Genomic DNA, 25,104 nt, shown 5'->3' with positions numbered 1-25,104 from the left:
TTTCTCAGCACATATTATTCTCTGCATGTTGGAAAATTATACATTATACATATCCTTACGTTATCTATATCTATCTATCTATCTATCTATCTATCTATCTATCATCTATCATGTTATCAACCAGTAAGTTTGTGTATGTTTATTTAAAACCTGCCAAGGCGTTTCCTGTGGAACGCCCTCCCACCAGATGTCAAAGAGAGCAACAACTACCAGACTTTCAGAAGACATCTGAAGGCAGCCCTGTTTAGGGAAGCTTTTAATGTTTGATGTATTACAGTATTTTAATATTATTTTTTAAGCCGCCCAGAGTGGCTGGGGAAGCCCAGCCAGATGGGCGGGGTATAAATAATAATTTATTATTATAAATTATTATAAGGAGTCCAGTTCATTTTGTTGTCTTTTTAGATAATTTGTAAAAAGCTCCCATTCTTCCTTAAAGTCACAGTTGTCCTTGTCCTGCAGTTTGTATGTCAGTTTAGCCAACTCGGCATAACTCATCAATTTTTCTTGCCACTGTTCTTTCGTTGGGATTTCCTCGTTCTTCCATCCTTGTGCGATCAAGACTCTTGCCGCTGTTGTAGCATACATAAATAGGTTCTCTTTTTTTCTTGGTGAGTCTTGTCCTACAATCCCTAACAAAAATGCTTTTGATTTTTTTTACAAATGTCATTTTAAACATTTTTTTCAATTCATTATATATCATTTCCCCCTTTTTTTTAACTTCTCTACATTCCCACCACATATGATAAAAAGTTCCTTCTTTTTCTCTGCATTTCCAACATGTATTTGACCCGGTTTTGTACATTTTTGCTATCTGTACTGGTGTAATATACCATCTATACATCATTTTCATATAATTTTCTTTCAAAAGACTTTTTCTGTCTCTTCAAAATCTTTGTTGCGTCTACTTCTGACTGCTGTCAATCAGGGTTTCCCAAAGCTCCGATAGCCAAATAAACTCCTCCCCTTCTCTGGATTTCCATTCTTCCAGGGTAAGAGAATTACACCTGCCAAGGAGTCTACACTTGTGTTTCCATGTGAGTCACTGTTCTAATTAGAAGGAAGCCAGCTCAGAGGATGGACTTGCACAGAGGCACAACATGCATCTTGGAGGAAGGGCCGTAGCTCAGTGAGCTTTGCATGCAGAAGGTCCCGGGTTCAACCCTTGGCAGCTGCGGGAAAGACTCATAACTGGACCTCTGGAGAGCTGCTGATACTGCAAGACAGTGTAGGGATAACACTGACTCAGTATAATGTAGTTTCATAGGTTCTGTGTTCTCTTAGAGGGGGTGATTTTGCATCTTTCGCACCAGCAACAATCCACTTGCATCCCGTGTAGAGACAAGACATAATCCTGTGGATGAAATAGATGACTGAATGGAAGGAAGGCCAAAGCAGTGACTCGTGCAGGAACACAACAGGCACCCTCCTTGGAGGGAGAGAGATTGTGCTGTGCCTTTACACTGGGAATGATTCACCTGCAACTAAGGAAGAGAAAGGGCAGAATCATACCCCACCCCCCAATAACAGATGGAAAGAGTCAGGGCTAGAGCAATATATATGGGACATCTTCCTTTCCAAGTGGATACTCAACCTGTGGGTCCCAAGATGTTGTTGAACTACAACTCCCATCACCCCTAGCTAGCAAGGCCAGAGCTCAGGAATGATGGGAGTTATAGTCCAACAACATCTGGGGACCCACAGGTTGAGAACCGCTGCTTTAGACTCACAGGAGTGCTCTTGTCTGCCTGCCTGTCTGTCTTACTTTTATTAAACTATTTGAAATGTTACAAAAACAAATGTATACCCAGTAAAATAAAGTCACAAAACAAACTACATTGCATTATGAAGGGAGACCATTTATCTACAGTAACGATGAAACTGAGGTGGTGAATCCCTTTCTCTTTTGCATCCTGTCTGTGGGTTTATTCATCTGGAGGATGAATAGTAATAGGATTTAAGTACATAGCAAAATATGGTCTGAAGCTCAACATCAAAAAAACGAAGATCATGGGCCCTGGTCCCATCACCTCCTGGCAAATAGAAGGGGAAGAAATGGAGGCAGTGAGAGATTTTACTTTCTTGGGCTCCATGATCACTGCAGATGGTGACAGCAGCCACAAAATTAAAAGACGCCTGCTTCTTGGGAGAAAAGCAATGACAAACCTAGACAGCTGCTTAAAAAGCAGAGACATCACCTTGCCAACAAAGGTCCATATAGTTAAAGCTATGGTTTTCCCAGTAGTGATGTGTGGAAGTGAGAGCTGGACCATAAAGAAGGCTGATCACCAAAGAATTGATGCTTTTGAATTATGGTGCTGGAGGAGACTCTTGAGAGTCCCATGGACTGCAAGAAGATCAAACCTCTCCATTCTGAAGGAAATCAGCCCTGAGTGCTCACTGGAAGGACAGATCCTGAAGCTGAGGCTCCAAGACTTTGGCCACCTCATGAGAAGAGAAGACTCCCTGGAGAAGACCCTGATGCTGGGAAAGATGGAGGGCACAAGGAGAAGGGGACGACAGAGGACAAGATGGTGGGACAGTGTTCTTGAAGCTACCAGCATGAGTCTGAACAAACTGCGGAAGACAGTGGAGGACAGGAGTGCCTGTTGTGCTCTGGTCCAGGGGGTCACGAAGAGTCGGACACGACTAAACAACAAGTACATAGCCCATCTAGTTGAGCTCTCTCTTCTCACAGTGGCCAGTCAGATTCCTGTGGGAAGCCTAAAAGTGCACCTGAGTGCAACATCACTCGCCTCACCTGGTATTCTGGTTTTCAGCTGCACAGTGCCTCTGACAATGGGGGTGGAATACAGCCATGACGGCTAGTTGCCATTGACAGCCTTATCCCCCACAAATTTGCTTTGTCCTGTATCTTGTTTACCTTGTTTGCCTTCCTTATAATGCTTTATACCATGTGAATGGTAATTCTCAAGATCAGGGATGGGGGAGTTCATTACAAGGGAGAGGTCTTTTGAATCCTGAAAGGGAAGGAGTGAAATTATTAGTTACGGCATATTCTCAAGGCACACATTCAGTTTGGATTTGTTTATATTTCTGAGAATATAAAGTAGTACTGGTTGGTTTTTTTTTGATGGAACCTATGAGCCAGTCCCCCTTCAATTGCTCAAGCTGCGCATCATGCAACTTTTGGCGGCGCTAGGCTCTGGGTGGTGGAGACAGCAGTTCTGAGCTAGCAGAGCTGGACAGCTCTGATAAGGCCTTATCAGATGTCAGAGCTGACGGTTTGGGCTCGTGGGTGACGGGGCAGAGCTGGGAGGCAGAATGTCAAGTGGAAAATCCTTCAGGGTGTGTGTGTGCAAACGCGTGTGTGCGGCAGGCGGGCATGCATTTAAGCATGAGCTAGCTGGGTGCAAAGAGCACTTGGAAAAGCTTTGACCGCTAGTCAGGTATCTTGAAGAGGGATGGGACTAGATCTCAGCTGAAAGACAGGCCAAGGATAAAATCCAGCTGGGGCCAACAAATTAGTCGAAGGGTAGACAGAGGAGTCAGCTTCAAGCTTCCAGTCCTCACAGTTTAAGCTCCCTGCCCCATACTTTACCCACAAGTATGAATGCAGCAAACACATGCAGCATCCTAAGCGTAACCTGATAAACTGGCAGGGGAGAGGCTCAATCTCTGTCTGGAGCCTGAGGCAGGCCAATAATAATAATTTTTCTTTATACCCCGCCCTTCTCGGTTCCAAAACTGGGCTCAGGGCGTCTAACAACAAATTTAAAACACTTAATTGTAGAAGCAGCATAAAATACAGTATAAAAACATGAATAACAATAAAATTCAAAATTCATAAATCAATTTAGGGGAAATAAGCATTAGATAATCCCCAGGGCTAGCTGGCTGAATTGGTCCTACTTACGCCAGCGAGGAGGCCAGGGGAGAATTAGCTGTGGGGTCTCAGAGTGGGTAATCTTCATAAAAGGGGAGGCGTAGGGAAGAAAAGGGAAATAAAAGATCAGGCTGAATTCAAATTAAAGGCCAGTTGGAATAGCTCTGTCTTACAGGCCCGACGGAAGGAAGTTAAATCCTGAAGGGCCCTAGTCTCATGGGACAGAGCATTCCACCAGGTCGGAGCCATCACTGAGAAGGCCCTGGCCCTGGTGGAGGGTAGTCTGACTTCCTTAGGGCCCGGGACCTCTAAACTATGGTTATTCATGGACCTTAAGATCCTCTGCGGGGCATACCAGGAGAGGCGGTCCCCTAAATATATGGCTGCTGCTGCTGCTTCTTCTTCTTCTTATATTATTATTATTTGTATTGTATTATTTGTATTATATTATTTGTATACCAAATATGTCAGGCCAGTTCACAGCATAGAAATACAAAATAAAAACATAAAGCACATAATAGAAACAAAAACAAAACAAACCCATGTCTTTTGCCCACCCACCCCAAAAATTGCATATCCTCCTGCTAGGTGAAGAGTTCTTGAGAACTCAAGAACCTGCTCAGTATTTTGTGACGTTCTGCTTGGTCCAACTGATGGTATTGCAGCTTTTTAGAAACCCCATTAAAGACCAAATGTAGGTTTAAGGTAAAGGTAAAGGGACCCCTGACCATTAGGTCCAGTCGTGGCCGACTCTGGGGTTGAGGTTTACAAACGCTTTTAAGGCACCCAACAGGTGCAGGTGCCAGAGCAGGTACAGGACGTCAGGTACAGCTGGCATGGTGCCCTGCAGATGTTGCTGAACTCCAGATGCCACCATCCCTCTCCATTGGCTGTGCTGACTGGGGCTGATGGGAGTTGGGAGTTCAGCAGCCCCTGGACAACACCATGTTGACTACCCCAATATATAGTGTCCAACTTTCCCCTCCATCTCCTCCATTGCCATCCCTTTTTTATCTCCCCTGCTGCTTTTGTTCTGCACAAGCCCATGAAGTGTCTGTTCCCTTGGCCTTCTTCTTCCACACTAGTTACCCTTCTCTGTCAACCCACTTCTGCCACCAAATTACTTCAAGATCTCCTTCAACAAAGCCTAAAACACTCAAAAAGCCTTGCCAGGGAAGGAGCTACACATCTGTAACTACAAATCTCTGCCCTCTGAGGAGGACTCCCATTTTAAATCCTTCACAACCATGATGGCTAGAAATTTAAGATTGTCTATTTTTTTAAGAAATTATGCCAGATGTTCCGTTGAAGTTGTTGAAATTCAGAGGTGTGTGTGTGTGTGTGTGTGTGTGTGTGTGTGGCTATGTTCTGACAAACTTCTGTTCTTGCCCTTGAGTATAAAGCCAAACATTTCTGGCTTTGTGCTTGCTAGCAATGGGTAAAAACAAGTATGGGGTGTGCGTGTGCTGAAGAGTCAGTTTTCCTCTGATGTAAAATTCAAGTGAAAGCATCAGCCAGTTCTCTGAAGTGCTGTTATCTCCAGGGCCAGATAATGCAAAGAGTCTCCTCAAGAGGAGGACGAGCACATCTCAACACAACAAGTCTGATCACTGGCACTGCTCCTCTGCTTGCTCTGCTGAGTCCTTGGTCCCTGGAAGTGCATGGCTTGGATAGAGCAGAATGGGCTGTAATTAATCCACACTGCAGTATATTCTGAGGGGAAAAGAGACTGTCAGGATCCCAGCTTGACTGGCTCCCATCAGCCATAGTGCAAGTAGACATAAATAAAGACCGACGAGATGGTATCTTTTATCGGATCAGCCATTTGCTCAAAGATGTTACAAGTGCTTGGGCTTCTGTAATTATTTTATTTGCCTGGCAACATCAGCATGCATAGCACTTTGCAGTGAGGGCAAGATCATAGGTCCCTGCCCTGAGGGGCTAAAATCTGACACAGGGCAAACAACAAGGAGAAGGACATGGAGGTAGGCGAAGGCCGTGATCATTTCAGTGGCAAATGCTCAGGTTTCATTTGCCTCCAGACTGCCAGGATTTTCAGGAGGGATCCCAGCGCATACCAAAACTTTAGATTTTTGCAATTAAGGTGGATTAAAGTGCTCTGTTGCTCTTGTGCAACAAATCCACTTTTTAAAAAGCAACAGGCATTTTGCAGTTTGGAAAGTACAGTGGTACCTCGGGTTACATACGCTTCAGGTTACAGACTCCGCTAACCCAGAAATAGTACCTCGGGTTAAGAACTTTGCTTTCAGGATGAGAACAGAAATCACGCTCCAGCGGCGCGGCGGCAGCAGCAGGAGGTCCCATTAGCTAAAGTGGTGCTTCAGGTTAAGAACAGTTTCAGGTTAAGAACTGACCTCCGGAACGAATTAAGTACTTAACCCGAGGTACCACCGTAATAAGGAAAGAAATTGGAAAGCGTGGGATGAACGAATGATTAAGGGGAATGCGTGTATACAGTCCACAAGCAACTCAATATGAATCCTCATTGTTGTGGCTCTTAGCCATTATGCCTATGCTTTGCCTTCATGTTTGGAGTCAGTGACTATTCAGAGTGAACATAGGTGACTCTTCTAGAACTTAGGGTTCTCAACAATCCAAATTTTGAACTTGCAGGAGAGAAAAGAGGGCTTGGCATATACAACAATTACTTTTCTCCCAGAGACCAAGACAGATTGCTTCCCTTCTAAGCAATTGTTTTTCACAGTCAACATCTGATCCTAGAATCTCACGTGTTGGGAGTACTGAAACAAAAAGCTATTTCACAATGCAATAAAAGCACACACGAAATAAGTGCGCACACACATATAAAGTGTTTCTATTATTCTAAGCATAAAAACTATTTCAAATCCAACATGGATACCAGCTAATAATAAATATTAATGCAGTTTCAACGTTTAAGGCATCAATGTCTCTTTTAAGATGCGTGAACCAACCTTGATTCACTTTGGTAAAGTGCAGTTTGGGCCTTTAGAAGATGATTTGACCCAAGAAAGATATCTGCCCTGGTCTGCCAAAGGAGATCTACAGTGTGAGGCTCAGCTCGCCCCAAATGATTGTGATGTATATTTGTATTTTAAGGCCTCTTTCCTACCATCCATTTTATCCTCAACAACCCTTTGAGGCAGGCCAGGCTGAGAGACAGGAGCTGGCCCCAGATCATAAACATCCATGAACGAACAAGGAGCCGAGCCTTGGTTTCCCTGGTTCAAAGCTGACACTCCCAGACCTTTCAAGTGTCCCTATTTTCCAGGGACAGTCCTTGATTTAGAGAAGCCATCCCAGTTTCTGATTTAATCCTGGGATGTCCCGCTTTTCCTTAAAGGTAAAGGGACCCCTGACCATTAGGTCCAGTCGAGGCCGACTCTGGGGTTGCTGTGTTCATCTCGCTTTATTGAGCGAGGGAGCCAGCGTACAGCTTCCGGGTCACGTGGCCAGCATGACTAAGCCGCTTCTGGAAAACCAGAGCAGCGCATGGAAACACCGTTTACCTTCCCGCCGGAGTGGTACCTATTTATCTACTTGCACTTTGACGTTCTTTCGAAGTGCTAGGTTGGCAGGAGCAGGGACTGAGCATTGGGAGCTCACCCCGTCGCGGGGATTCGAACCACCAACCTTCTGATCGGCAAGCCCTAGGCTCTGTGGTTTAACCCACAGCGCCACCCGCGTCCCTCTACTCAGAAGTAGGTCCTACCAAATTCGGTGGGGCTTACTCCAAGGTAAGTGAAATTTGGATTGCCCCCTAAGGCACATGTTCTCTCTCCCTGGATGGAGGTCATTCCTTTGGTCCTCTTTGAAGTAACAGAACCATCTTGCTTTTTCTTCCAGTTCCATTAAGATTTTACAGATCTTAAAAAACAAAGTGCTGCTTTAAACAAACAAATGAGAGAAAGACACACACACAGAGCGAGAGAGAGAGATGCAAAGAGAGGGAGAGATGGAGCAAAGTGCATTTTAAGAGGAACAAACCATGTCCCATCTGTTAGATTTCCTAAAAAAGAGGCATAACAGTATACTATTTGACATTGGTGCGCACATAAATATATTCTCTGTGAAGCAGGCCCTGTTGGTTAGATGGTTTTCATGTTCAATTAAGCATGCTTAGAATTCCCCTATTTATGATGATTCAGTTGTTTTTTTGTGAAAAGTGCCTTTCCATCAAGAACCACAGGAATCCGGCAATGGAGCTGGGGGCTGCTGCTGGCCTGGAAGTGGTGGTGGCGGCGTCAAGATGTTTGGTGCTGCCTGTGGCATAGGAAAAGACCAAGGTGAAAGACTTCTGGGAAAAGATCTACAATGAATTGAAAAAAATGTTGAAATATACATTTATTAAGAAACCAGAAGTCTTTTTACTTGGAATAATAGGTTTGGAATTGCCCAAGAAAGATGTTAGATTGTTTTTGTATGCCACAACTGCTGCTAGAATTTTGTTGGCCAAAAATTGGAAATCACAAGAAGTCCCAACAGTGGAGGAATGGCAGGTGAAGATGATGGAATTTTCAGAGCTAGCCGACCTGAGCGGAAAAGTCCGTGACCAGAAGGAGGAGGAGTACCAGGAGGATTGGAAGAAATTTAAAGACTATTTAGCTAAATATGCTAAGATAATTTAAATAGAAATACTTGCCAGGACCAGATTGGCCTAGGATTTAAATAAGTGATGTTATAGAATAATATGTTTAAAGTAAAAATGAAAAGAAAGAACGATGTTAATTGATTAAGTAAATAACACGTGAAAATAGTTTTGGAAAACTGTTACAATGATATACATTGAAATTCAGCCTGGGGAGTCGAGGAAGTCACCCAACAATGTAAAGAAAAATGGAATTATTATACTTAAGATTTATGTTTGTTTGTTTGTTTATATGGAAAATCAATAAAAAAATTGGGGGGGGGGGAGGAAAAGCTTAAAACTCCAAATCTCATGGCTTTGCAGCTACCTGAGAATTGTAAACAAGGACGGAGGTGGTGTGGGGACTCTGGGATAATTGTGACTAGTGGGTGGGTGTTCACAACAAGGCTGTGAGGCGAGGCAGGATGAATGGCTGCAAGCGAGAAAGAGAAACCACCCAGGAATGGCTGGCCCTGCACCCTCTCGGTGCCCCCAGGCCCCACCCGTTGCACTGGAAGCAAGAGCTTGTCCATGATGCAGCAGCAGAGGAAGGCAGAGATAAAGTTATCTGCAGAGGCCAGGCAGGGCTGGTGGTAGAAGGGGCCGCGGGGCCTTGTCATACGCCTGAGTCTGCAAGGAAACCCCAGCCGGGAAGACTGTCAGCAAGGCGTTCCAGGCCATCGGAGCCACAGTACAGTGGTACCTCGGGTTAAGTACTTAATTCGTTCCGGAGGTCCGTTCTTAACCTGAAACTGTTCTTAAGCTGAAGCACCACTTTAGCTAATGGGGCCTCCTGCTGCTGCCACACTGCCGGAGCCCGATTTCTGTTTTTATCCTGAAGCAAAGTTCTTAACCTGAAGCACTATTTCTGGGTTAGCGGAGTCTGTAACCTGAAGCGTATGTAACCCGAGGTACCACTGTACTTGCCCATCCCCGCCTTTTGTTCAACTCGCCTTGCAGAAATAATAACCAAATAGCAGCAACAACCATAAGTGGAGCTTATCATTTTTAAAAAGTTTCTTACTAGAAGTGAATTTTTTACAATCTGGACTCCCTCCCTCCTATTTTTCTAACTTAAGAGAAGCTAGTTTGCTGCGTGGCTGTGACTGTACTGCCTCAGTTAGGATTCCTGGTGGTTTCAAAGGAGGAGGACAGGTTTTTAGTCCTCGTGGCTGAGGAAAGAACTAGAAAGTCAGTTGCCACATTCTAGCAGCGCACCAGTGCCCACATCACAGAAGCGCCAATGTGTTGGTGGAACTTTGGGTACACACACACACACACACAAACACAGGCTGCCCTGCAGTACCTAGAAAACCCATGCTCAGAATAAAACGCACAGTGCTTCTGTGCATATGGAGCCTCACATGTACCTCAGAGTCCCACAGAGGTCCTGACTGTAATCAGCACTCACGAAAGGCTTCAAGTCTAGACATGGCCTTGGAAAGAGGTTCTAGTGAGCTCAGGGCATATTGAATTCTCAGGAAGCTGTTCACTGATTCAGCCCACTGGATAGTGTCTACATATCAGTATTGTCTACAATACACTGACCAGAGGCAACTCATAATAATAATGGTTTCTCCAGCCACTCTGGGCAGCTTCCAACAGAACACTAAAATACAACAACCTATTAAACATTAAAAGCTTCCCTAAACAGGGCTGCCTTCAGATGTCTTCTAAAGGTTTGGTAGTTATTTTTCTCTTTGACATCTGGTGGGAGGGCGCTCCACAGGGCGGGTGCCACTACCGAGAAGGCCCTCTGCCTGGTTCCCTGTAACTTGGCTTCTCGTAGCGAGGAAACAGTCAGAAGGCCCTCGGCGCTGGACCTCAGTGTCCGGGCAGAACAATGGAGGTGGAGACGCTCCTTCAGGTATACTGGGCCGAGGCCGTTTAGGGCTTTAAAGGTCAGCACCAACACTTTGAATTGTGCTCGGAAACGTACTGGGAGCCAGTGCAGGTCTTTCAAGACCGGTGTTATGTGGTCTTGGCGGCCGTCACCAGTCTAGCTGCCGCATTCTGGATTAGATGTAGTTTTCGGGTCACCTTGAAAGGTAGCCTCACATAGAGTGCATTGCAGTAGTCCAAGCGGGAGATAACTAGAGCATGCTAGGTTTCAGACCGGAGTCTTTTGTTGGAGATGCCAGGATTTGAACCTGGGACCTTTGGGATGCAAATCATACGTTCCATCACTGAGCTACAGTCTCCAACCCTGCAGTTCTTTGCAGTTTCTTTCCTACATCCTTGCCTGCCTTTGAATTGTTTCTCTACGTCTTATTTTGCAGTTAGCCACAACATTCAATTTAAGGCTATGTGGTCCTGGCATCTCAGATAAATTACTGCTACTTCCGTTGAATGAAGTTTGTTTCTGAAACATCAAGTATGATTGACTTCTTAGATCACATCACCAAACCACATTCTTCTGTGCAACTTGCATAATTTGCCACCCAGCCAACGTGAAGACAGAAATTTTGAATTACTGGGCTGTGGAAGGTTGGGTTTTCATCCCAGTGAAACTGGCAATGGACACCTCACCCCAAGGGGGGAAAGGAGGGATCGGAGCCTCTGCAAGTGGAACTGAGAGAACAACAGGAAATTGTTTGAAAAAGCAGAAGGGAAAAACGATCAGCTCAAGGGGTGCTTTAAGTCAGGGAGATGTAGTCTACTGGTGAACTATTAACCAATTTCTGCAGGACTGCCTAGTGCCTGCAGGAATCTGGGATTCTTGCAGTGGTCAACAGGATGGGAGTTGGGATGGGGAATAAACTTGGTTTGGTTCACTTTTAAAGGTGGACCTAAGAAATTTGCACTTTCTGAAACTAGAAACAAATCAAAATGCAGCCATTTTTCAAAATTCGCACTTCTCTGGATTTTGCAATGAAATCTATAGCCAAGTAATCTGTATAAAATTGCATAAACCAGAGGCAGTGAAAATAGCATGCAAGAATTCATTATATTATTAGGGGAAATTGCTTTGCAAAAACATGCAATTTCTCAAAACTGCAAACAAAAATGTGCAGCTGGAGAAATTAACACTAAAATGGTAGTGCATTTTCATGAGAACATTTTAAATATAAACTCACAAACTGGGTGTGGAAATGCACAGAACAAATTTAAGATTGGGAAAATGAGAAACTAAGAGAAACTGAAATTGACAGATTTGCCCACACCTAGGTTTTTAAGCAAGAGGGCAATCTCTGGATTTCCCCACAAAGACTGATTATGTTTTGAACTATTAAGAGATCCTATATTTGAGGTTTTGCTTTAACACATTTAAAAAATCAAAAGTACAGGAAAGGGAACCACACCTCTCCTTTAATGGGCCTAAGATGGTCCACTCAAAGGAAAGAAGGAACCCAGACCAAGGTGGGGGAAGATGGAATGAAAAACTATATTGCCAAGAGGGTGGAGTGGCAAATCTAATCAAAATGAACACAGAATCCAGGATTTATGTTGGGAAATCGAAGAGTTTTCTATCATTTTGGGAGATGACACTTCACACCTGAGTACCTACTTAAGATCATTTAATGACTCAGATTTCTTTCTCACGCCATAAAGCTAATGGTTGTGGCATCTGAATGGCTATTCTTACTTTTTCTGCAGTGGTGACCATCTACCCATCAATTCCTCTTGGTTTGTTCCCTTCCCCTCTTATAGCTGCCCTCACAAAACAATCGTTTCTGCATCAGCTCCGGAGTTTACACACGAGGTCACATTCTAAACCACGCCAGGACTGAAAAGCCTTTTGAACAGAGCAAATACCCAAAAGAGCCACTGGGATATTTTAATGGCAAACCTACAGCCCAGCAAGCCACACCCACCAGGTACCATATTCCTTAACAAAGCAAGTTCACCGTCTTTGATCCAAGAAAGAGACCAGGAATTTGGCTCACTGTTTTAACAAATCATTTAATTACAAAACATTGCTACGGAGCTGCTACAAAAGAGCTTCGCCACAGAACCAGGGAGCTAAAAGCACCCCAAAGTCCTGGAAGGAAAGGTCCAACGTGGTGGTTTTTATGGAGAAGAGGCTGGCAAGGCCAACTTGTCTGGCAGCGCTTTGTGCCCAAGGTTTCCAACTCTGCTCCAGAGGAAAAAGGAATTGTTCCACTCCTGCCCTGAACGGGGCTCCTGTCTCTTTCACGGCAGCATCAAGGGGGATTTCAGGCAAGAGACGTTTCCCTTGTCCACACTGCCAGCTGCCCCTGCTCCAGTTCTGTCTTCTGCCACCCCATTCCTGCCAGTTCAATGAAGCGGCTCAATCCTGCTTGAGATGAACTAGCTCTCCTGACCCAAGAGAGGGGCAGCAGAAATCCCGCTGCCCCACGGAGAGCAAAGAGACCCTCTTTTCATACGTCAACCACGTAAGGCGCCACAAGCTCCAGGTCCACCACCGACTCCTCCAGAGGCTGCTCCACATGGAAGTCACGCTGGTGCTGGGGGCCCTGGTGGGCTTTTTTGCCCCCGCGCTGAGGGATGGGCAGCTCCAGGTGGTGGGCAGGGAGCGGGGGAGTGAAGAAATAGGGGTGCAACAGCGCCTGCAGAAGGAAAGGAAGTACAGAATGGATGGGCTGGATGAAGCCAAGGGCTGTGCGATTGCCATAAAACTTTCCTTTTTCTTAAAGCCGCTAAGCCGTTAATAGCCGCTAATAGCCGCTAATAGCCGTGCTTCGCAAGACGAAAAAACTGCAAGACGAAGAGACTCGCGGAATGGATTAATTTCGTCTTGCGAGGCACCACTGTATAGGTTATATGTTAATGACCAAGTTTTAATTTGTATATTTTTTAAATGTAGCTATATCTGTACAGTGGTACCTTGGGTTACATACACTTCAGGTTACATACGCTTCAGGTTACAGACTCCGCTAACCTAGAAATAGTGCTTCAGGTTAAGAATTTTGCTTCAGGATGAGAACAGAAATCGTGCTCTGGCGGCACGGCAGCAGCAGGAGGCCCTATTCTGATGGTTCAGGTTAAGGACAGTTTCAGGTTAAGAACGGACCTCCGGAACGAATTAAGTACTTAACCCAAGGTACCACTGTATTGTCCCTGTTATAACCTAATTGCAAATTCCAATGTATCCCTATCGTGTTTTATGACTTCCTTGATATTGTATGTGGGCTGGAACTGGTCTGTGACCGAAATAATAAATTTCTTCATTCAGGGGTGCAACAGCGCCTGGAGAAGGAAGTACAGAATGGCTGGGCTGGATGAAGCCAAGGGCCAACTAGCCCAGCAAGCAAATCCTCCCCCAAGAGTCTAAGGAGCGGTAGTTTATCCCTCGCAGAGCTACAGTTCCCAGCACCCTTAATAAACTACAATTCCCAGGATCCCTTGGAGGAGCCATGTGCTTCAAGCGTCTGGTGTGCCTGCAGCCCAGAAGCGGCCAGCCAAAAGAGGTCTCTGCCAGCTCACAGGCTTGAAGGTGATGGTGGGTTTCTCCACATTTGCTTTAAATCATGGTATTCAGAGGTAAACCAAGTTGTGCATGGAGGCTGAATAAGGCCCTGTGCATGCAAACTGGGATCTCATCCATACCATAAATTTAAAGCACATTTAACACACATTTAAAGACTTTCCTCAATGAATCCTGGGAACTGTAATTTGTTAAGGGTGCTAGGAATTGCAGCTCAGTGAGGGGTAAGCTACCATTCCCAGGATTCTCTAGGACAGAGGTTTTCAACCAGTGTGCCGTGGGGTGCCTTGAATGATGGTCTGGGGTGCCGTGGGCAACCCTGGCCTCTGTCCCTCTTTCCTTCCCTCTCTCCTCTGATGTCCTCTTTTGTCTCTGCCTCCCAAAGGCTTGCACAGCCATTTGTTGCAGCAGGCCTGGCTGCAAGCTGCCCAGGCGAATGGTGCCTCTGGGGCTGGCCATGGGGGCTGGTTGCCAGGAGCTGAGGTGGCCCCAGAGTAAGCAAGCCATCCAGTCCACCAGCCCTTGCTGTTGAGAATGCACAGAGAAGTCCCAGGCCCCTGTGGGGCAGTGTGAGGAGGCACCTCTCTTTGGGGCAGGGGCAGATCAGAGACCAGGGACGGTAGCAGTGGCTGCCCAGAGGACTCCCAAGGAGAGGGGAGAGGAGGCTGAGGGAACACGCCACAAAGGAGGGTGTCTGAAAAAGGGTGAGAGGCAGTAGGACGGCAAGAAGATTTGTAAGGAGGATTATGTGAAATATTGCAGAGAAGATTATGAAGAGAATTATTAGTTCAGGACAATTAAAAGTAATAAGGAAATTAAGAAATGTAGATTAAGTGATGAAGATTGAAAAATCTTCAGGTGTGGTTGATGGAAGTCCAAAACTTTGTATAAGGTAAGAAAATATGTTATATGATTGTTGGGAATGATATGAAAAAACTAATAAAAATATATTTTGAAAAAGGGTGAGAGGCTGTCAGCTCTGCAGGGTGGGCTCCGGAGCCCCACAGGGGTGCCACAGAAAGAATGTAGTTGGTCAAAGGAGCCAGGGACTCAAAAAGATTGAAAACCTCTGCACATCCCCTTTTCTTCCTGTCCCTAATGTCTCAATAAATGAAACTGATTTGTAAAAATGTTACATGAAAAAAAAAAAGAATACGAGAGAGAGAGCCACTGCACATACTTTTGTAAATCAAGAAAATCTTTAATAAAAATACATTTTTTAAAAAAACCTCTAAACCAAGGGGAAGACTTTTAAGTGTATTGTGTAGAAATGACCCTGGAACCTAGACTGTCTCTTCCCTTTCCCTCCATTACCCCCCCACCCCCACACATTTCTTTGTTATCTGAACATCAATTACTAATTGCCATTCATGCATCTAAATAAATAGCCACATTCAAACAGTGAGTTGGGTGTCCTCTCACCCCCTCCCTCGGGGAACATGGGAAAGCCAGGCCCCATGAAAGGCCAATGGAAATAGACTGGGGTGCCCTCTGGTGGCAATTTGGAGCACAACAACTGCCCTTTCCATAGTGTGTTCCAAGTGTGTGTTGATGTGAGATGCATCTCCCCTGGCCCAGAAAAGAACGGATGTACAGTGGTACCTCTGGTTGCGAACGGGATCCGTTCCGGAGGCCCATTCACAACATGAGCAAGAACGCAACCCGCGTCTGCGCGTGCGTGGGTAGCAATTCGCCGCTTCTGCGCATGTGCATGATGTCATTTTGCGCATATGCGCAAGCGGCAAAACCCGGAAGTAACTTCCAGGTCGCAAGCTGAAAACACTCAACCTGAAGCAAATGTAACATGAGGTATGACTGTATTTAAAAGAGGCGTGCATTCATGGTGAAGGCCTCTTCCATATGGAGAGCATATTCTAGAGGGGAATGGGGTCTCTTGGAGCACAGAATTCCCCCAGTTGCCAGTTCCCCATGCTCCCCAAAGGGACAAAAGGAAGGAACCACGTGGCAGGGACAACCCAATGACAGGACTACTCCAAGCACCAATTCTACAATCATCCATCTGTGAGATTCCTTCTAACCCCACAGCTGGTGCACTGCACAGACCTCAGAGGCTCACAGAGGTGTGCAGGTCTGACTTCGCTATTTATTAAAGCGCCAATGTGTCTGTAGTCCACTGGCAGCAGGAGTACAATATGGGAATGTCTTTAAGTTAACACCTTACATTAAAAACCTGACAGTACCAAATTATCGAAGGCTTTTCACCAAGGCCAGACTAAACATCTTTCCTTCTGCAGTGTTGGATGGCAGGTGGAGAGGAGTCCCCTACCAGGACAGACTTTGCTCATGTGCTCAAGACATCGATTCTATAAAACATATTTTGCTGCACTGTGCGAAATATGAGCAAGCCAGGGCTGAACTGATATTACCCTTGCTGGTACCTTTCCCAGGAAAAACAGAGACTCACTATGTCAGGTTCCTACTGGAAGACCGGACAAACGCTAGACCATTAGCAGTGGCAAAGTTTTTATCGTGGTTGCAAGAACAAATGATCCCTATATTCTGAACATAATGCTTGTTTGACCTGGAGGTGGGCTGTATGAATTGTGTATTGGTTTGTAATGATTTGTTGGGTCTCTGGTCCGTAATAAAGATTTATTTATTTATTAAACAGCATTCAGCTGAAGTATGGCGGCCAGCCATTACAGCGTGCACCCAGTACAGTGGGCGCTTGGGTTGCAAACGTGATCCGTGCAGGATGCACATTCACAACCCGCAGCATTCGCAACCCATGCTTGTGCACGCGCCGGTTGCGATTCGGCGCCTCTGCACATGCACAAAGCGCAATTTAGCGCTTCTGCGCATGCGCGACCACCAAAACCCGGAAGTAACCTGTTCCGGTACTTCTGGGTTTCAGTGGTCCGCAACCCAAAAAAGCAGCTGTAACCCAAGGTATGACTGTCCTCACTTCCTACAACCCAAGAGAATTCCTCGCCCTCTTCCCTGCTCTGGTATCTGCAAAGGCCAGCTAGGAACCTCCTTCCATCTCTTACCTGTGCTGCCTGAACACGCTGCTTGGAAGGATAGACCAGGAACTGTTTCAGGAGCTGCACGGCTTGTGGGGAAGCGTCAGGCACCACCTGCTCCAGAGGAATTGGCAGCTTCTCTTTGAAGGAAATCTTGTTGTAGTCGGGCAACTCTGTGATCTCCTGCTCCCAAACAGAAGTTGGGAAACGTGAGCTCTCAAGCGTCTTTGTTTTTAAACTGCCCCCATTCCTCCCAGAGACAAAAGCAGGGGACGCTGACCCACAACCCCTGTGGGCAACCAAACCCACCGGCCAGATCTTCTGGTTGGGGGTCCCAAGGACTCGGAGGACACAGCACAGCTGCTCAATATCATTTTCTCCGGGGAAAAGTGGGGAGTTGTTGAGAAGTTCAGCAAAGATGCAACCCACAGCCCTGGTCAAAGGAGAGAGAGGGTGGACGGCTGAAGCAGGTCAAAAGAGAGGTGAAACGCACAAGACTCAGAAACCAACCACATCCTTGTTTTGGGTTCTGCACTGCCTATTCAAACCGGTGTGGAACTGGATAGTTTTGTACTGCTGCAAGGGTGTGAAGAAATTTTGGGTTTCTAGCTGAGAGGCTTGATAGTTAAATAGGCACCAAACTGGCTTCGTTTTATAGTGTTTATGTCTTCCACACACAGAGACACCCCAAGCAAATCCTATGAAAGGTTTATGTAACCTGCCTTTTTTATTTTGTAAACTCCTTAGAAGCCTATTTGGGCACTAAGCAGTACACACACAAGTATTAAATGTGTTCCTCATGCTCACAAAGCCACAGCTGACAAGATTCCTTGTGCATGATGGCTAAACCAGTTGATCTCTGTAGTATATCATTGCCCTGAGGCTCACCTTGGGCTCCAATAGAACTTTTAATTTTAATAATAATAATATTTTATTTATACCCCACCCATCTGGCTGGGTTTCCCCAGCCACTCTGGGCGGCTCCCAACAAAATATTAAAAATACAATAAAACATCAAACATTAAAAACTCCCCTAAACAGGGCTGCCTTCAGATGTCTTCTAAAAGTCAGATAGTTGTTTATTTTCTTGACGTCTGATGGGAGGGCGTTCCACAAGGCGGGCACCACTACCAAGAAAGCCCTCTGCCTGGTTCCCTGTAACTTCACACAGTGAATCTGTAATACTCGGTTAGGAACTGCAGGACTTGTTCATTCACTACCGTTCAGGTCCACCAAGAGAAAGGTGGCCGGTCTGTCCTGCTGCACTCAGGACGCCACCTGAGCCCTCCTCCTGTATGGAGTGGGATGAATTTCCCAGCCTTAGGAAGAGAGATCTGTAAGACAGCATGGGGATGGAAGGATTCTGCCCAGCAGAGAGGGGTGTTATGAGAATTATAAGGTCTAAGATATAAAATAAATGTCCCAGGCGAACACATATAAACCACATGTCTGAATCAGTACAGGAAAAATCCTGAAACCATTTTGTCTCTTCCAAAATGACCTCAAATATTTCTCTGCAAGGTCGAAGGGAATGAGGCGCCTCCCCATTATCTCTTTGCTCACAAATCCTATCTCAAGGGCACATTTAAGAGATGAATAGGGTGATCCTGTGACCTGGATTCAGGAATTGAGAGTGGCCAGGATGCCCAGGTAATCCAATCAGGTAACCTGGCAGACAGGATAAAAACAACGCACTCAGATTTCTGTTGTAGTCCGCCCCTTCTCTGATGTACGTATGATGTATTGGGGGGTGGTCTTGGGCTCCAGGGTGGGCAGTTCAAAAGTCTATATAAGGGTTCGGGATCCTCTTCCTGCCTCCTGTGTGTGGGGGGGAGCACTCTGTTGCAACGGGTTTAATAAAGATCAGGCTTACTAGCTGCTTTGCTTCTCAATATTCTCTGGTTTGCCTCTGTTATTTTCTCCTACCAATAGAGAACCTAAAAAAGGACTCTATATGGGCTCTTGGGTACCCCATAAGGGAAAAGGAGCAGTTTTTTTCTTATAACATGGGAAAGCTGTGGTGAGCCTTCAGGTGTCCATCATCCTCAGCAGACAGCATGGCCAATGGTCAGAGATGATGGGAGATGTAGTCCAACGACATCTGGAGGGCCACAGGTTCCCCATCCCTGCTTTGTAGCTAAAGACAGGGCAAATATACTCACCAGAGATCCACACCTTCATCATATTTCCGAGCACCGTACAGGAGTTCAGGAGCCCGGTACCACCTAATGCAGAAAGGTTAGGCGAGTCACATCTTTGAGCGTACCAAAACGCATTCGCCTCTAGTGCTTCCCAGCTCCAGCTACCAGGCTCAACACTTCTCACTAATCTCGAGAGACAGTTCCTGGCAGCCGTCAGACTCCACAGCGTTCTCAATGCTAAGCCAGACTGCAAGCGCCATGGAAGGAGAGCTGTTTCTTGTTGTGGTCATTCCAGCAGGAGGAAGGGTTTGGCTCTCCCTTCCCCGGCTTTATGCTCAGCCCACACCCCCTGCCCATCCCGACTCACCTGGTGGCCACTTGGTGGCTATACAGCCTCTCTCCATCGCTGGTGAACACCCTGGCCAGGCCAAAATCAGCAATTTTCAGCTGGCCCGTGGAGCTGATCAGCAAATTGGCCGGTTTCAGATCCTGAAAAGGACAGGGAGGAGTTCGGAAATATCTGCAGTTTTTAACGGGAGAGCCGAGGGGCGAAGAGGAGTACGGCGCAAACAGGCGAGAAAAGGTGAGAAGAAAGCAATCTGGTAGCCAGAGCAGGCCTCACCCGATGCATGATGGAGTTGGCGTGGCAGAAGTCCACCCCTTTGAGCAGCATCAGCATGTAGCCTTTGACTTGGGCCTCAGTGAGCGGCTGCTCAGAGTTGCGGATGACCTCCGACAAGTCGGACAGCATGTATTCGAAGACGAGCACAAAGCCTGTGCCGTGGGGGAAGAAATCCTTCAGCTTCACCACCTGGGGAGAGAGAGATAAGGAGTTGCCTTCTGACTCTTCAGTGTGTAGTGGCCAAAAGGCCATGAGACTAGAATGGGAAATCAAGTTGATGGGACTATGCCGAAATGGCAAATTAACTGGGAAGCTCAGGAATCAAGAAGAAATTTTAAAAAGAATGGGAAATGTTTCTAATGCATATACAAAATCATTGTAAACAGGTCAAAACATTAGCAGGATTTTAAATACACTTGTAATGTAGCAGAATGTATAGATAAGATAAAAAATTGGAGAAGTATTGATATGCAGTTGAAAATAGAATCAAAAGGACCATGGAAGGGATGGGGGGGAAGTCAGGAGATTCAGAGTAATCTCGATATTTGGATTTTGTACTGTTTTTTTGATGTATGTTTATTTTATTTTTCTTTCTTCTTTTTTAAAAAAATCAAATAAAAAGATCATTAAAACAGAAAGAAAGAAAGGCCGAGAGAGAAATCAGGAACACAGGAGCAGAACTCCAGGTTTCGGGCAGCAAAGCTTCCCAGCCCTTTCTGGACATAGCTGTCAACTTTTCCCTTTTCTTGCGAGGAATAAGAGAATTTCCCTTAAAAAAAGGAAAACGTTGACAGCTATGTTTCTGGAGATGCCGATGGGGGTTGAATCTGGGATCTTCCGTATGCACAGCAGATCCTCTACAACTGTGTCGCAGCCCTTGCCCCTCAAATCCCACCTCAGCCATAAACCAATGAAATGGCTTTAGGCACATCTTTGCCTCACCATCAGCCCTACCTCCCATCTCCAATATTTATTGATTGATTGCGTTTCTTTTTCTGGGCCTAGACAAAATCTCATACAGTGGTACCTCGGGTTAAGTACTTAATTCGTTCTGGAGGTCTGTTCTTAACCTGAAACTGTTCTTAACCTGAAGCACCACTTTAGCTAATGGGGCCTCCCCCTGCCGCCACACTGCCAGAGCACAATTTCTGTTCTCATCCTGAAGCAAAGTTCTTAACCTGAAGCACTATTTCCGGGTTAGCGGAGTCTGTAACCTGAAGCGTATGTAACCTGAGGTACCACTGCACAGTGCGACAAATATTTTAAAATGCAAACGTGCAATTTTTTTAAAAAAACAGCAACTGGCAAACAAAAGCAGATTTGTCCAGTTGACACAATTTCATTTGCATCCTACTGCAGTAGCATGGAGTTCCAGATCCAAGGTTTAAGAAACTAGCAGCTTTGGCCAACTAACACAACTTATTTCTAAGGCTATCGTAACCCAAACCACATCCTCCCTTCTTCTCAGCCTAAGGTAAACTAAGGTAGGTAAAAGTAAAGGGACCCCTGACCATTAGGTCCAGTCGTGGCCAACTCTGGGGTTGCGGCGCTCATCTCGCTTTATTGGCCAAGGGAGCCGGCGTACAGCTTCCGGGTCATGTGGCCAACATGACTAAGCCGCTTCTGGCAAACCAGAGCAGCGCATGGAAATACCGTTTACCTTCCCGCCGGAGCAGTACCTATTTATCTACTTGCACTTTGATGTGCTTTCAAACTGCTAGGTTGGCAGGAAAACTGAGGTAAACACACACAAAAGAAATTCAAACTGGCTACTCACGTGTTGATTTTCCTCAATCTCCTGCAGGGCTTTGATCTCCCGAAGTGCTTGATTGGGGATCCCATCCTCTAACTTGCGGAGAGCCACCTTCTTCAGGGCAACAGTCTCACCTGTCTGCAGTGAAAGAAACCCAAAAGCTCTCTACTTCCCTGCTTGACTCATTCTTCTCCCAGAGCTTGAGAAAAATACCAAGAGTCAATCCCTGGTGAAAGTGAGACCCCACTTACTTCTATGTTCTTAGCTTTGAAAACGATCCCATGGGCTCCTTCTCCAATGCGGCCTAGGATGCTATATTGGTCCATGGTGGCCTCTATTTGTAGAAAAGGGAATTCAATCACAATGCAGGATTTAACTTCCTTCCGCAGGGCCTGCAAGACAGAGCTATTCCACCTGGCTTTCAATTAGAACTTAGCCCGATCTTTTATTCCCCTTCCTTCCCTCCCCCTCCCCTTTTTATGAAGATTACCCGCTCTGGGATCCCACAGCTAATTCTCCCCTGGTCTCCTCTGTTGGCCCAAATAGGACTAAATTAGCCAGCTAGCCCTGGTGATCATCTAATGTTTATTGGATGGATTTCCCCCCTATATTGATTTTTGAATTCTGATTTTATTGTTATTCACGTTTTATACTGTATTTTATACTGTTTTTTGTTGCATCAATTAAGTGTTTTAAATTTGTTGTTAGCCACCCTGAGCTCGGTTTTCTGAACTGGGAAGGGCGGGGTATAAATAAAATATTATTATTATTATTATTATTGCATACTCAGTGGTATGTCTCAGCCTCACATCACTATAGCTGTGTCTATACATACATTTAATCCTATACTATACATTTAATCCAACAGCCAATCGTTGCAGGGCTACAGATTTCTATAGGTATGCCTACACAATAAATTTAATCTGGTTCCAGATTGTCACACTAGTGCAGATATCTATAAATATGTCAAACTTAATTTACTTCCACAGGTCTCCAGCAAAAGTACCAAAGTTGTATAAAGGTATGCAAAAAGAAATTGGAAACACTTCACAAAATTACAAGTCTATTTATGGGAAGCCAAAACTGTTAAGGGCAGACTTTCCAGAAAAAAACCTAGGGAACTGTAGTTTGCAGAGCTATACCCAACACCCTTAAGAGGTCCATAAATTACCATATAGCATATATTCAACACAAAAAAACGGTGACAATTTGTTGTTGATAAAGGACAACTGGACCTCTAAAGGGCCTCCATTACCTTCAGTAGCTTAGGGCCTCATCAAACCTAAATCCGACCCTGGCCATGGTTTTACAGACTTCTACCACAGCCCTCTTGCTGAATTCACCCCTTCTTCTTCTTCTTTTTTTCCTCCCAAAATTATTTTACTGAGGTTCATTAAAGATACATGTCAAGAAGTACAATTAACATAAAGGGGGGAAAATAAACTGAATAAAATGCAAACTATTAACTATCCAGGGTGTAGCTATGCAGCAGCAAGAAAAAAATAGGTAAATTGCACTTTCAATCAGCAAAGTATGGTGTGTATGATCAATAAAGCATTAATCTCTCTCAACCAACACCCACATTCCCCCCCCCTCTTCTCTCAACGGAAAAGCCCCCCTCCGCTTCAGCCCCACAACATCTCCAGAACTAACCCCACAAGGCAAGCCCTTATCCTGCGTGGGATGGGATCCAACATTTGCAGAGATATTTCCTGTCCTGGGTGGGGGGCAGCCCTGCTTGCAGGAACACACCTGGAGGGAGGGGGTCTCTTCATGCCCTGGAGGATTCGCACTCAGCCCTGGGCTGAGTTAGGGGGACCCCAAGGCACAGACCCCAACCAGCCTCCCCCATTCCCCATTGCCCCCCCCCAGCTTGGTTCCCTGCAAAACTCAGGAATCTGCGCCTGGGGGAGCTCAGCTGGGATACCCACAGGTAGAGGCATAGATCCAGGTACAGCATCCCCGCCAAGGACCCACTGCAAGCATCATCCCCTCCTCCTTTCCCATCATGCACCTCTCCCTTCCACTTCACCCTCTGGGGCTCAGTCCTGGTGGTTCCCAAACGACAGCTCAGGTTCTCCGTTGCAGCCGGCAACCTCCTCCCTCTGCGGGGCGAAGGTAGTGGAAATATATAGTCTCACATCCCCCCCCCCACTTTTTATAGAGGTGGGGGCGGAATAGAAAGCTGAACGGGCATCGTTCCCCCCACCCACCTATTTTTTCCGGGCGTTCCCACCCCCCCCTTTGCTTTTTTTAAAATACGATTTTTATTATATTTTCCGTTTTGCAATTTCAGATCAACATTTTACCTACTCAAGATATCAACGGCTTCCTTTCTTCTCCTTCCATGGCTCATTTTGCATATATCTTATATTCCTGAATATTTTACAAAAACCATACCAGTCGGTTTTCCATTATTACATTCATCAAAACTCATTTACAATTTTGAATTTATCTTAATGCTGCCAGCGTAATAATAATAATAATAATAATAATAATAATAATAATTTATTTATACCCCACCCTCCCTGGCCAGAGCCAGGCTCAGGGTGGCTGAGCACCAGTAAAATTACAATAAAAACATAATAGGGGAAAAAAATAAAATTAAAAAACCCCAATTTAAAATACAGCTTAAAATGCAATTTAAAATGCAGCCTCATTTAAAAGTAGCCCATAGATCAAAACCATAAGGGGAGGGAAACATAAGGGTCAGACTGAGTCCAAACCAAAGGCCAGGCGGAACAGCTCTGTCTTGCAGGCCCTGCGGAAAGATGTCAAGTCCCGCAGGGCCCTAGTCTCTTGTGACAGAGCGTTCCAACAGGTCGGGGCCAGTACTGAAAAGGCCCTGGCCCTAGTTGAGACCAATCTAACCACCTTGTGACCTGGGACCTCCAAAATGTTGTCATTTGTGGACCTTAAGGTCCTCCGCGGGGCATACCAGGAGGGGCGGTCCCATAGGTACGTTTTCATCTGTACACAATTATTTTCCATATATGCACCTGTCGGGTTTCCGCCTGCCACCCGCATGTTAAAGGAGCGAAGGTGTCGTTTCCAGGCAGCGCCCCCCAACAATATTTCAAAAGCCTATATAGGGGCTTGTGCACCATTGTTTGGGGTTCTCCTCCCTCCTGCGTGTGGTGAGTGGGGACCCTGTTGAAACAGTTTATTTCCTTTAATAAAGATCAGGCTTACTAGCCGCTTTGCTTTCAATCTACTCTGCTTGGCCTCTGCTTTCTCTGTGACCCATTTGTTGTTGTTGTTGTTTAGTCATTTAGTCGTGTCCGCCTCTTCGTGACCCCCTGGACCAGAGCACAACAGGCACTCCTGTCTTCCACTGCCTCCCACATTTTGTTCAGACTCATGCTGGTAGCTTCAAGAACACCATCCAACCATCTCATCCTCTGTCGTTCCCTTCTCCTTCTGCCCTCCATCTTTCCCAGCATCAGGGTCTTTTCCAGGGAGTCTTCTCTTCTCATGAGGTGGCCAAAGTCTTGGAGCCTCAGCTTCACAATCTGTCCTTCCAGTGAGCACTCAGGGCTGATTTCCTTCAGAATGGAGAGGTTTGATCTTCTTGCAGTCCATGGGACTCTCAAGTGTCTCCTCCAGCACCAGAATTCAAAAGCATCCATTCTTCGGGGATCAGCCTTCTTTATGGTCCAGCTCTCACTTCCATACATCACGACTGGGAAAACCAGAGCTTTAACTATACGGACCTTTGTT

At 45.7% G+C, this 25,104-nt stretch overlaps 1 protein-coding gene across 13 annotated transcripts; it reads right to left on the bottom strand.

Moving 5' to 3' along the window:
- Positions 1-359: 359 nt before the first annotated feature.
- CDK20 (cyclin dependent kinase 20) lies at positions 360-23,712 on the bottom strand. Of its 13 annotated transcripts, none has more exons than XM_053370910.1 (9): positions 23,694-23,712; positions 21,636-21,718; positions 21,409-21,522; positions 19,632-19,820; positions 19,377-19,498; positions 19,031-19,093; positions 17,178-17,301; positions 16,896-17,051; positions 12,358-13,006 (listed from the first exon to the last, which is right to left on the bottom strand). In XM_053370910.1, the coding sequence occupies exons 2-9, from the start codon at positions 21,708-21,710 to the stop codon at positions 12,818-12,820; spliced, it is 1,032 nt and encodes a 343-aa protein (XP_053226885.1). In that variant the 5' UTR covers positions 21,711-21,718; positions 23,694-23,712; the 3' UTR covers positions 12,358-12,817. The 13 variants fall into 13 exon arrangements, with proteins under 13 accessions (XP_053226879.1, XP_053226876.1, XP_053226885.1 ...); XM_053370899.1 differs by lacking the exon at positions 23,694-23,712 and adding an exon at positions 23,316-23,442 and having other exon boundaries at positions 21,636-21,789; XM_053370906.1 differs by lacking the exon at positions 23,694-23,712 and adding an exon at positions 23,316-23,423.
- Positions 23,713-25,104: the final 1,392 nt, after the last annotated feature.

The sequence above is a fragment of the Podarcis raffonei genome, chromosome 17 (genome assembly GCF_027172205.1).
Source record: "Podarcis raffonei isolate rPodRaf1 chromosome 17, rPodRaf1.pri, whole genome shotgun sequence".
Classification (NCBI taxonomy): Eukaryota; Metazoa; Chordata; class Lepidosauria; order Squamata; family Lacertidae; genus Podarcis; species Podarcis raffonei.
This window is presented reverse-complemented; position numbering and strand designations above follow the sequence as displayed.